The 12,013-nt window shown below is 51.0% G+C and overlaps 1 protein-coding gene across 1 annotated transcript; it reads left to right on the top strand.

Annotated features, from left to right (window-relative positions):
* The first annotated feature begins 1,359 nt into the window (after positions 1-1,359).
* Ung (uracil DNA glycosylase) lies at positions 1,360-10,151 on the top strand. The gene is made up of 7 exons (XM_038345304.1): positions 1,360-1,515; positions 1,965-2,171; positions 2,782-2,877; positions 6,353-6,450; positions 6,801-6,889; positions 7,806-7,984; positions 9,082-10,151. Exons 1-7 carry the CDS (start codon positions 1,396-1,398, stop codon positions 9,220-9,222), a joined length of 930 nt encoding a protein of 309 aa, XP_038201232.1. The 5' UTR covers positions 1,360-1,395; the 3' UTR covers positions 9,223-10,151.
* The last annotated feature ends 1,862 nt before the right edge of the window (positions 10,152-12,013 follow it).

Below are 12,013 nucleotides of genomic sequence, written 5' to 3'. Positions count from 1 at the left end.
TGTTTCTGTTGCTTTACCCAGAATTCCAAATAAATGGAATTATATGCTGTAACAGTCTTTTCTATTTGACTTCTGTTTGTAAGCTTTTAGCTAAAACTATACTAGCATCAAGTATGGACATTTTGTGTATATATTATATAAACAAACAGAGATGCCGATTGTACCAGTGTGCCCCTTTCATTGCTGGGTTAGTGTTCTGGGGTATGGAGGAAGCACACTATGAAGACTGTGCGGCAGTCACTTCTGCCTCTAGGTGACACAACAAAATCACTCTTCGGGCTCAGACTTTTTCTGTGAGTGATTTTACTTCACTTGAGAAAACGCCTAGGAGGGTGGTTGTGGGGTTGCGCGGCCAGAGGAAAAGTGTATCTATATGATCTGTAGCCTGTTGGAGCACATGCGCTCCGTGATGGCGGCTCACTTCCTAAAAAGCACTTCCTGTTCCTAAAAGCACTTCCTGTCCTGAACTCTGGCACTCTCCAGCAAGACCCAGGTCCTGTCTCACACACACTGTATTTTGGAGATGGAAACAGGAAAAGGGCAATGTAAGAAATAAGATTACTTTGTACAGTACGGAAGTTATGAGCAGGGTGACAGGCTGGGGGGTTGGGTGGAAGACCTCACAGGGGAGGGTCCTAAGCCGGGTCTGAAGCATTGCTTTCGAGGTACGAGGACAAAGTGCATCGGGTGTGAAGATCTCAGAGGCACCGCTGGGGAGCAGCCTGGAGAACTGCTAGGGTGTCGGGAGTTCAGATTTGGAAGCTGTAGCCCAGGCTAGCTTCTAACAAACCAAGATAGGCATTGAGATTTTGATCCTCCTGCCTCCACCTCCCAAATGATGGGGTTACTGGGTGTACAGCCACTCAGCGGCATAGGAGGGTTTTTCCTGGGCAGTAGTCAAGGTTTAATCTACACCTCAAAAGATCACTCAGTAGAAAAGAACAGCTGGGATTGTTCAAGTCTAGATTTGGGGATAACTGAAAGATGTTTATGGTCTGAATGTGGGGAAATAAGTGCGTGGGATACACGGAGCCAAGGGGTGTGTAGCTCGGTGGTCAAGTGGCTGCCCAGCATGCACAATGGCCCAGAGTTCAAACCCAAGACTGAAAGGGAGGGAGGAGGGGAGGTGTACCGGGGACGGAGGAACAACCTGCAGTCTTCCCCGTGAGCAGTGACGTCAGTGAGACCCCAGAGAGACCTGAGCAGGAGGAGGCTGAGCCTCGCAAGCCCCACCTCGCCAGGGGCGGTGCTGCAGCCCCTCCCACACATGCGCGCTGGGCCCCACCGCCCCAGTCCTGCCAGCTTCCCCGCCCCCGGCGTGAATTGGCGCCGTCGGCGGAGCGCCTACCGTGAGCACGGCTCCAAGTGTCCCGGAGCTCGGTCCCCGGTGCAGGCATGATCGGCCAGAAAACCCTCTACTCCTTCTTCTCCCCGACCCCCACCGGGAAGCGGAGCACGCGCAGCCCCGAGCCCATCCCGAAGGGAGACGTGGCTGCCGAGGACAGCGGCGACGCGGTGAGGCGTGCGGGGCAGTGCGGGGATGGGGTTGGGGCGGCGGGGTTCCGGTCAGGAGCACCGTGCACGCCGCTGCTCGGCCGGACCCTGCCGCCTTACGGGTTCAAAACAGCCGCGCGCGTCGGCGGCCGCCATGCCGAGACGCCAACCAATGGGGACGGGGCTCGGCCTCCGCCGAGCCAATCGGCGTGCAGGGTTCCCTCCCCTCCCTTCATGGGGTCCAATCACAGGCGGCAGGGGGCGGGAGCGGTTTTGCCGCGAAAAGGCCGCGTGGGCCTTAGGCGCGTAGGCGGGCGGGGCGCGGCGGAGGCTCAGCCCGGGTCTGCTCTGCCCAGGTCGGCTCGGCCATGGGCGTCTTCGGGCGGCGACCTTTGGGGTTGGCGCGGGGGCTGCGCGCGCCGCGGGGGGCCAGGGCGCGGAGTCTTACTTCCGACCCGGACTCCTGGCAGGCCAGCCCCGCCAAGAAGGCCCGGATCGGGCAGGACGAGCCGGCCACGCCGCCCTCGTCGCCGCTCAGCGAGGAGCAGCTCGTCCGCATCCAGAGGAACAAGGCCGCGGCCCTGCTCAGGCTCGCCGCTCGCAACGTGCCCGCCGGTTTCGGCGAGAGCTGGAAGCAGCACCTGAGCGGAGAGTTCGGGAAGCCGTACTTCGTCAAGGTCGGTGGGCGCGCGGGTGCAGCCTGCGTTTGCGGGCGGCTGTCTTTCGGCCTCCTAGTATTTGGGTTAAAGCAAGGACTGGAAGGTGGTTTTCTGGTTTGGTATTCCTATGGGGAGGAGGGCTATGCGGGACAATTTGGGGAGTCTCCTTTTCACGTGCGTCTGGGATTGAACTCCAGTTGGCGCGCTTGGCGCCAGCTGCCCTCGTGGCCTCACGTAAACCACTTGGTTGGCGCGCCAGGAAACCCTGGCGTAGTAAACCCTCAACCAGACTGAGTGAAATGGCCTTTAGCCTTTTTTTTTTTTAAACAGGGAAAGAAGGTTTAAGGCCTCGGGCTATAATCCCAACTCGAGAGCTGTAGCCTGGAGGGTCAGAAGCTGCCCGGGGGGGGGGGGGGGCGGCGGAGGGGAGGCAGAGAGGCGGGGTCACTGAAATGAAAGTATCTTGGCGAATCAATCCAGGGTAAAAAAAAAAAAAATTAAATTGGGTTTAAATCATACAAAGAACCAAACGAGGCTTCAAATATGTTTTATAAAAAGGTTTTTAAACCTAATTTTTATGGTTTCCTTTGAGAATCTGCTTTTAAGTCTCGTTTATTTTTGAAATCAGCTAATGGGCTTTGTTGCTGAAGAGAGAAAACATCACAAGGTCTATCCACCTCCGGAGCAGGTGTTCACTTGGACCCAGATGTGTGACATCCGAGATGTAAGTGAGACTGGGGTCTGGGTAGGGAAGCGTCAAATAGTGTTTCCTAATTTCAGGCACTGACGCTAAACCGCAGGCAGTGATTTGGTACTAAATGACCCTGAAATGTGAGGCTCGCTTGTGTTGCGGGTGCAGAGCTGTGCTGAGCCACGGCATTCAACCACTGGACGTCTCCAGCTGTTTATTCTCTTAACCATATTCTATTTCCAAAACAACAGGAAAAATATATGTACACATTTGCTTACATGCTCACTTTTCTCTTTTAAATTCTTTGTTATATGTTACCCCGAGGTTATTTCAGTCTCTTGATCATAGGCAGTGGGAACGGAGAAGTGAGGGTCTTTCCATTCGTATTATGTGCAATGAGGGGAAAATGCAAAGAAGTTAACACATACTCATAATCTCAGCACTTGGGGGTTGGAGGCCAGCCTGGGCTACTTGAGACCCTGACTCAACAAAATAAAAGGCAAAAGCGAGTGCTGTTATATCTTATACCGAGGTAGGAAGGTAGCGTAGGGTGCTTGTTTCAGGTAGCATGCCTACGTTACTCTGAATGACCATCCATCCCATTGGATTGCTCGTTCTCAGCCATCCTTCTGTCTGTGGCGTGGCTGACCAGAGTCTCCTGGTAACTCCTACTCTTCCTGGCTTCCTCAGCCAGCCTTTCAGACTGGTAAAGAGAGCAAGTGAGCAGATATTCACAAGTTCAATAGTCAGCTTCCTCAGCCCTGCTCAGGTGCAGACCGCTGTTGAGTGTGGCCCCTGAAGCCACAGTTTGCTCTAGCTGAGCTCTCAGGTGTGTGGATTTGCGAAGAGACTGCATTGCCTCCTGCTTAAGGGTCATACCCCCGGGAACTCAAGCATTGCCTGTCATAGCCTTTGCTGCTGGCTGTGCTGGGGGTTGAACCAGGATTTCACAAGGCTGTGCATGCAGCTGGACCCGTTTCATTCTGGCTTTGAACATACTCAGGCCGACCTTCAATTTCTGGTTTAGTTTTGTTTTTTCTGTCGTGTTTGATTCTTCAGTGCTGGGGAGTCAAGCACATGGTGTCAGTATTGTGCCTTACCATTGAGCCACGGCCTTAATTTCTTTTAAAGATTTATTTATTAATTATGTATATAGCATTCTGTTTGCATTTGTTTTCTGGTTCAGAAGAGAGCACCAGATCTTACTACACATGGTAGTTAGCCACCATGTGGTTGCTGGGAATGGAACTCAGAGAACGGTCATTGCTCTTAACCTCTGAGCCATCTCTCCAGACCCCCCAGCCTTAAATTTTGATGCACTGCCTCAGCCTCTCAGGTAGCTGAAATTGTAGCCTGAGTGCTTGGTTCTTCTCAGCATTTTGAAGGTTGATTCATTTTCTTGGACTGTCTAGTTCTCAAGAGCTTTGGTGTACGGCATCCTTCCTTTCTCTTTTTTAAATACTTCTTGTTTTATGTGCATTGGTGTTTTCCCTGCATGTATATTTGTGTGAGTGTCAGAACCCTGGAACTGGAGTTGCAGTCAGGTCTGAGCGGTCACGTGGGTGCTGGGATAGAGCCCGTGTCCTCTACAGCTGCTCCTTTCTCTTCCAGAGGGTAACTTAAAGGAGTCTTGTTCCCTCCACCATTAGGTTCTGATTGAACTCGGGACATTGGGCTTGTAGTCAAGTAGCTTTACCTACTGACGCATTTCAGCCCCATATTTTTTTATTTTTGATGGACACATGGATTGTACGCGCTTTGCAGGTATGGTGACATCGCGCAGCTGTTACCCAGACATTTATCTTTACTTGTTTTCCTTTTTTCTAATAAAGACTTTTACATTTTTTGTATATTTTTGCCTGAATGTGTATGCCTGCAGCACATGTATGCAAACCCTTTGGGAGGCCAGAAGAGGGCCATGTGGATGCTGGGAAATGAAGCTAGGTCTTCTGCAAGAGCAGCCAGTGCTCTTTACTGCCACGCCATCTCCAGCTTTATCTTTGCTTTGTTTTGGAAACATTCCAGTTCTTGCTCCTATTTAAAATAAGTATATAATTGTTGTCAACTGAGATTACTATAGTGAGCTGTAGATCATTAGAAGTTGCTTCTCCTTGCTGGGTGGTGATGGTGCACACCTTTAATTCCTGCACTTGGAGGCAAAGGCGGTCAGATCTCTGAGTGTGAGAGCTGCCTAAACAGAGTGAGTTCCAGGACTGTCCCTACACAGGGAAAGAAATCCGCCTGGTAAAAGCAGAAAGGCCCCGGCCCATCCCTCCCAGCTTCCGCTAGTCATTGTTCTCCAGGAAAGTGAACTTCCTCTGTTGGAGTTAGTTGGTCTGAAGGCCCTGGGAGAGTCTTCACTGATTGCCTGCCTTTACCATGTCTCGCGTGTCACTTCAGTGTGTGCCGTGGCTGCATGACTATGCGCCCCAGCCTTGCCTCTGCCTGTCGTTGGTTTTAGGGTTAGTAAATGTCTTACCCCAGGAGCTGTAAAGTAGATGGTGAGGCCATTGGGCTGCAGCCATGCCTGACCCTCAGGAAGTGGAACGTGGGGCTCCTCATTCTTGAGTTCTTAGACCCCTGGGTCCTCTCAGCCTCTGCTGGGGACTTCTGTGGGGAACACACAGGCTCAGGGAAACCAGGTGCTCTGTCCACAGTTGTCCTCGCCCCATCCCGAGTCCTAAAACAGAAAAGTTCTGTGTGCTCAGGTTCTTCATGGAGGATGCTGTCTGGTACTGAGGCAGGCACAGAGCTGCGTGGTTGGGAATCAGAGCCTGCAGCTGAATTCTAAGGGAACAGAGCTGTTAGCCATGGAGGAAATGCTGGAAGGACAGGGAAGCAGAAGAGTGAAGACAAGACAGGGTCTGTCCACACCTGAGAAAGGCACCGGCCCTCGTGGCTAGCCAGCTACTCCAGCACTTGCTACCTGGCCTCGTTCTCAGCGTGTTGCCCATTCAGTCCTGCGGGTATGGGCTGTTGGGAGGGATCTGGGTGCGGGTCTATGAAGCTCAGGTTGGCTCTTCCTTTGCCCAGCAGTGTTTTCCCATAAGAGAGCAGGCTGACTGCCTGGGAAAGCCAGCACAGTAGGTGGTAGCAGGCCAGGGGTGTCTGGCCCTTTAACATTGTCATCCACAGAGGTGGTGATCTGTGTGCTACAGGGACTTCCATGGGTACTGAGAAGTGCTTAGCTTGCAGTGACTACCTTCCCCTACCCCCATGCGGTGCTAACGTGTGATGGGCTAGGATGGTCCCTCCTCGGTATGTTTTCTGAGTGGTTCCATGTGTTACCAAGTTTTGTCGTGTGAGAAGTGAAGAGAAACCTAAGTGGGCCATTACATCGAAGCCAGTGAGTGAAGGGTGGGGTGTTAATGGGGCTGCTAGCAAGCATGTGGTAGGCTGTTCCGTTTGGGGTCTTTAGTGGGGCTCCACTGTTCATTGTGGTGTCCTGTGTGTCCACCATGTGTTGTTCTTAACTGAACCTGGTATTGTCTGATACTTGCCTTCACAGGTGAAGGTTGTCATTCTGGGACAGGATCCTTATCACGGCCCTAATCAAGCTCATGGGCTCTGCTTCAGTGTGCAAAGACCAGTTCCACCTCCACCCAGGTACACCATGGTGCAGCTGGCATCAGTCAGGTCATAGGCAGGATGGTCGGGATGGCTGGATCATTGAGGATTGGCGCTGCTGGTGGAGGGTGCATATACCGAGAACTAGAAGGTGGGTTGTGACTGTCCTACTCGGTTCTTCCACGGAGCTATTCTGATTTCCAGGCTGAGTGCAGACCACAGTGGAGGTCTGTAGTCTGTAGTAGGTGCCAGTCAAGGCTGTGGGTGTCTGTCTCTTCCATGCCATTCTAGCTTTCTGTTTCTAACATTTTCATGCCCGCTGTGGAGATTGGTATTTAAAAACTGTTGGGGATTCTAGTTGATTGTGCTTTTCTCTGCCTTGGTTTCAGTTTGGAAAACATTTTTAAAGAGCTGTCTACAGACATCGATGGTTTTGTTCATCCTGGCCACGGGGATTTGTCGGGGTGGGCCAGACAAGGTAACCAAGCCTAGCTAGGCTTATTTGGGACCAATGCCAGTAACCTGCTCTTGTGCTTCTTGTCCATCCATCCGTCCCTGTATGCCTCTGTGTGTGTGTGTGTGTGTGTGTGTGTGTGTGTGCGTGCGTGCGTGTGTGTGTGTGTGCGTGTGGAGTGCTAATGTTGATGAACGGCAGAGGCACTGAGTTCCCTGGAGCTGGAGTTAGAGGCAGTTGTAAGTTGCCCAACGTGGGGTTAAATTCAGGTCCTCTGTGAGGGTTGGTATGCTCTTAACTGCTAAGTTGTTTCCATTCCCACTGCTGTATTTTCAAAAGTTGGCCATCCTGTAATAAGGACTCTGATATGATCCTGGAGCCTTTTTACCCCTGTGCTGTCCTTAGCTACTCTTTTTCTTCTTTTTATTTTTCAATGTGCATGGTGTTTTGCCATGGATGTCAGGTTCCTTGGAACTAGAATTAACAGGCAGTTGTGAGCTGCCATGTGGATGCTGGGACTTGAACCCTGGTCCTCTGGAAGAACAGTCATTGCTCTTAACCACTGAGCCATCTCTCCAGCCCCTCCTCGGCCACTCTTAACCATTGTAGTTTCGATTCCAACACACTTGCTCCTGGCGGTTTGTTCGTTCGTGGCTCCTAACAGTTTGATTTTGTTGCCATCAACTATTTGGGGCCCGTTTTCATTTTTGGTTCTTTAATATTACTTAGCATATGAGTTTCTAAACACTTTGTTTTTTGTTTACTACCCAAAACTGGGAGGTGCTAAGGGGGCAGCTATGAAACAGTCCTGAATCTGGCTCAGGTCACTGCTGGTCATGGTGTAACTTTCTTCATGGCCCAATCTCACTTCTTCCCTGGGTCTGCTGTGAGTAGCTTGCTTGTCTGTGCTGCCTCCTAACCCGCTCCGCCCTGTTCACAGGTGTACTCCTCCTCAATGCTGTTCTCACTGTCCGCGCCCACCAGGCCAATTCCCATAAGGAGAGAGGCTGGGAGCAGTTCACTGATGCGGTTGTGTCCTGGCTAAACCAGAACCTGACTGGCCTTGTCTTCCTGCTCTGGGGCTCCTATGCTCAGAAGAAGGGCAGTGCCATCGATAGGGTATGTGTCTTCTAACCGCTTCACAGAGAGCCAGGGAGCCTCAGGTCCCTGCTTGAGTGCACAGTCGTGAGAGACACTGTGTAAAAACTATTATAATTAGAATCGGGTTCCCACTGACAGTTAGGGATGTAATATAATAGAAGCATTAACTGCCCCGTGATAAGGACACCATGGTCCCTGGCACCCTGTTTACATGTGATGCAGTACTTGATGAATAAGGCAAGTGTCCTGCTTCCGAGAAACTTGGGGCTGTACAGAAAACAGGCCTTCCACTGAATCAGACAGGTGTACGCGCAAGTGCCCTGGGCGGTGAGCACTTGAGCTGGGGCGCTGCTTGTGAGTGCCCAGCAGCACCAGAATGCTTGCGTCTTCTCCCTGTCACCAACACACAGAGACAAGAACCTGAGGCAGCGTCTTCCTTGAACCCTTACCCGTCTTCCCAGTAAATCCTGTCTTACCAGTGAGTCTAGTCACCTGTGTCCCTAAAATGTCCCAATACTGCTTCGCATTGCCCCTTGGGCTGGATGCCACTGTTTCCGTAGTCATTCATGGCTGCAGGTGGATGTAGACAGTGGGGCAGAGGTCGGGAGAGGGGACTGGGGGAAACTGACTAGGGCCTCTGGGAGCAGCTGCATCCAAACGGCAGTGAGACTGAACCTGGTATGTGTCAAATCTCAGAATGACTTTTGAGGGTGGGGACACAGTCACTCAGTGTTAAGGAGCTAGACAGTCTCAAGTGGAGAGAAACCTCAGCACTTAATCGCACTTACCTACTCTTACAGAGGACCAAGGTTCTGTTTCCAGCACTAAAGCAACTCACAGCTGCCTGGGGGACAGGGGTGGGTGAACTTAGAATCGCTGCTGCTTCATAGCAAATGTCACCTGGCTGTGGTCAGAGCAGGAATAACTGGGTAGTAAGGTGTGGCCACCTGTCTGTCATTGCAGCATTGCCCTATGCCTCTGAGCCCAGCAAAGCTGAGCCTTGAGTTTGTGAGTGCTGGGGCTGAACACGCTGCAGAAGGTGGGCAGGGCGGAGCGTGCACAGTCTGGAGGGACAGAAGGTGCCGGCTGCCACACTGAACTCTGTTCTTTTTCAGAAGCGTCACCATGTCCTGCAAACAGCCCATCCCTCCCCACTGTCGGTGTACAGGGGATTCTTTGGATGTAGGCATTTTTCTAAAGCCAATGAACTGCTCCAGAAGTCTGGCAAGAGGCCCATCAACTGGAAGGAGCTGTGATCTGCGTTCGGGCCACCTGTCTTCAATAGTGGCTCTGAGATGCCTCCTCTGAAGCATTGGCCAGTTGAGAAGTCACTGAAAATGTCCCTGTTGTTAAGTTTCTGTGTGTGAGAACAATGGAAAAATCTCTGTAAAGCAGTCACATGCCAGCCAGGCTGCAGAAACCACAACTTTAGCAACCAGACCTCGACTGGCACTAGGTTGGAACTCTGTGGGCTAGTCAGGGTGGCCTAGCCACGCACGCGGCTTCTCATGGTCCAGTCACATACTCGGCCCTCTGGGCTATATTGGCTTGCGGGAGAGATTTGTGCCTTTTGTTCAGCTAAAAGTTTGGCACCTACTGCTGTTTACTTTTGCCTTTAGATTAGAGGTTATAAGGTGTTCGGGCTATGTTCTAAAGGCCCTTATGTCTCTAAAGGGTGTTTTGCGATCTTAAGAAATCAGACTAGAAATTGAGACTATTCCCGATTACAAAGGGAGCGAGTGTGTGTTTTCCTAGGCTCAGGAGTGGCTGCTGCCCATCCTGCTGCTTGTCTAGATTTTTGCCTTAAGCAAGTGATAAGTTGAGCAAAGCAGAGGACAGGTTTGTTTTTGTTTTAAATGGTGTGTGTGGGGGTTCTTCTCCTGCCTCTGGAGTTGGGGTTCCCCGCAGCAGATGGCCAGGTGCTGGTTTGTGTGTATAGAGCTGGGGATCCAACCCCAGGGTCCTGGTTCTTATGGACTGAATTCACGCGGATTGTGTTTTTCTGTAGCACTGGAGGATATTGTCTTTTATAAGATGGGCAAGTACATCTTTTTTTTTTCTTTTCAGTTCTTTTTTGAGAGACAATCTACTAAGTTTATACCTCACCCTGGATTTAGTAGATCCAGCTGGTTAGAGAAGTGACCCTGCCTGAGCAGGATAATAAAGAAAGACTGTTGAGTTTGGATTTGTGCTGACTGTTCCTTAGCATTTATTTGCAGGTACCCTGTGCTGCTTTTGTCACCATAGCAACCACTGATTGCAGGAAGATCAGCCCTTTGTCCTTATGGCCTATGTGTAGCTCTCCACAGGGCCACCCACTGCCAGCCTGGAGCAGTATACTACTGTTGTGGGCAGGTTGGCCAGGGTAGAGGTCTGCTGGGACCCCAAAGAAACAGTTTTCAGCGGGGAAGCAAGCCTTTGGGGATCCTGGCTGAGTTCTGATCTGTTCTTGGGAATATGAGGTTCAGGTGTGACTGACCCCATTGGCCCAAGTGGCTGTCAGGTGAGCTGTCTAAATGAAGGTGGGATTCGCTGGCATCTAAGGATCTCAGGCGGGCCTTCTAAATAAAGGTGGGATTCACTGGTGTTGAGGAAGGAAGCAAAATGAATCAAGGAGCAGGGTGTGACTTGGTTCCCATGGGTGCACACAGCCGGCCCCAAGTTACAGTGTGGCTGTAGGCCCAGTTTAGAAACGGTACTTCCTTCCTGGCCTTGTCTACAGAGGATGGCTTAAGATTCTGTGTTCGGGGTCAACAAGCTCCTCGAGGAAGACGCCCGGGTTTGCCTACTGGGCTCTTCAGGGGCACCCCAAAGCCATGTGGTGAACTCCCTTGCTCAGAGGCAAAGTGAGAGCTACACACGTGCACAGATATGCATGCAGGTGAAACACTCAGCCTTAGGGTTACTATGCTATGATAAAATACTAGAAGCACCTTGGGGAAGAAAAGGTTTGCTTCATCTTACACTTGCAGGGAAATCAGGACAAGAATGTGGATGCAGGAACTGATGAGAGACCACAAGGGAATACTGCTTAGTACCTTGCTCAGCTTTATAGCATCCAGGACAAGCCCAGGGGAGCCACCACACAGTGTGCTGAACTGGGCCTCCTGCATCAGTCGTTAAGAAAATGCACAACACTTTGGATGGCAGTGGCACTCGCCTTTAGTCCCAGCACTCTAGAGCTGGTATATCTCTCTGAGTTTGAGGCCAGCCTGGTCTACAGAGCTAGTTTCAGAACAGCCAGGGCTACACAGAAACCCTGTCTCAACCAAGCTGAAGTTGCTATGACACATACCAGAGGTTCTCAACATGTGGATTGCGACCCCTTTAGGGGTCACACGACCCTTTCACAGGGGTTGCATCAGATACTTAAATATTTTTTTTGTTTTTGAGACTGGGTTCTCTAGCTTTGCAGCCTGTCCCAGAACTCACTTTGTAGACCAGGTTGGCCTCAAAACTCGCAGAGATCCACCTATCTCTGCCTCCCGAGTGCTGGGATTAAAAGCTTGTACCACCACCTGACAGGTATTTACAACAGTAGCAACGAGCATAATTCTATGGTTGGAGTCTCCGCAACATGAGGAACTGTTAAAGGGTTAGAGCATCGGGAAGGTTGAGAACCACTGGCTTAAGCTGAGGTAGGGAGATCTGGAGCTTGATACCAGCCTGGACGTCATAGCAGGGCTGTCTCAACAGTAAAAGATGAATAATGGCAAATAGATGTGGAAATGTAATAGAACATTCTGGAAGGTGAAATGATAGAGTTTGCTCTATAGCCCGCACTGGCCCTGAACTCATGACAATCCTGCCTCAGCTTCCCAAGTTCAGGAATATAGGTGTGGGCCACCACGCCTGAGCATCTTAAAGGATATATACAACAAAAGCCTCCTGAGGTGTATGTAGCAGTTTTGGGGATTCCACATTGCAGGTGTGTTCTTCAGTACTGTATAAAAATTAACAATGGGGTGGGCAGGGTAGGTTTAAATGTTTACATTTGCAGCCGTCTAGTCTTTTGGACGACTAGGGTCTTGAGAGAAACAGCCAAGG

Source organism: Arvicola amphibius, chromosome 10 (assembly GCF_903992535.2).
Source record: "Arvicola amphibius chromosome 10, mArvAmp1.2, whole genome shotgun sequence".
Lineage (NCBI taxonomy): Eukaryota > Metazoa > Chordata > Mammalia > Rodentia > Cricetidae > Arvicola > Arvicola amphibius.
The sequence above is the reverse complement of the archived record's forward strand: the minus strand, read 5'-3'. Positions and strand labels throughout refer to the sequence as shown.

Coding starts and splice junctions, on each gene's coding strand:
- Ung (XM_038345304.1), top strand. CDS start 1,396: ATGATCGGCCAGAAAACCCTCTACTCCTTCTTCTCCCCGACCCCCACC. Junction 2,172..2,781: donor GGAAGCCGTACTTCGTCAAG/GTCGGTGGGCGC, acceptor TTTTGAAATCAG/CTAATGGGCTTTGTTGCTGA. Junction 6,890..7,805: donor GTCGGGGTGGGCCAGACAAG/GTAACCAAGCCT, acceptor CCCTGTTCACAG/GTGTACTCCTCCTCAATGCT.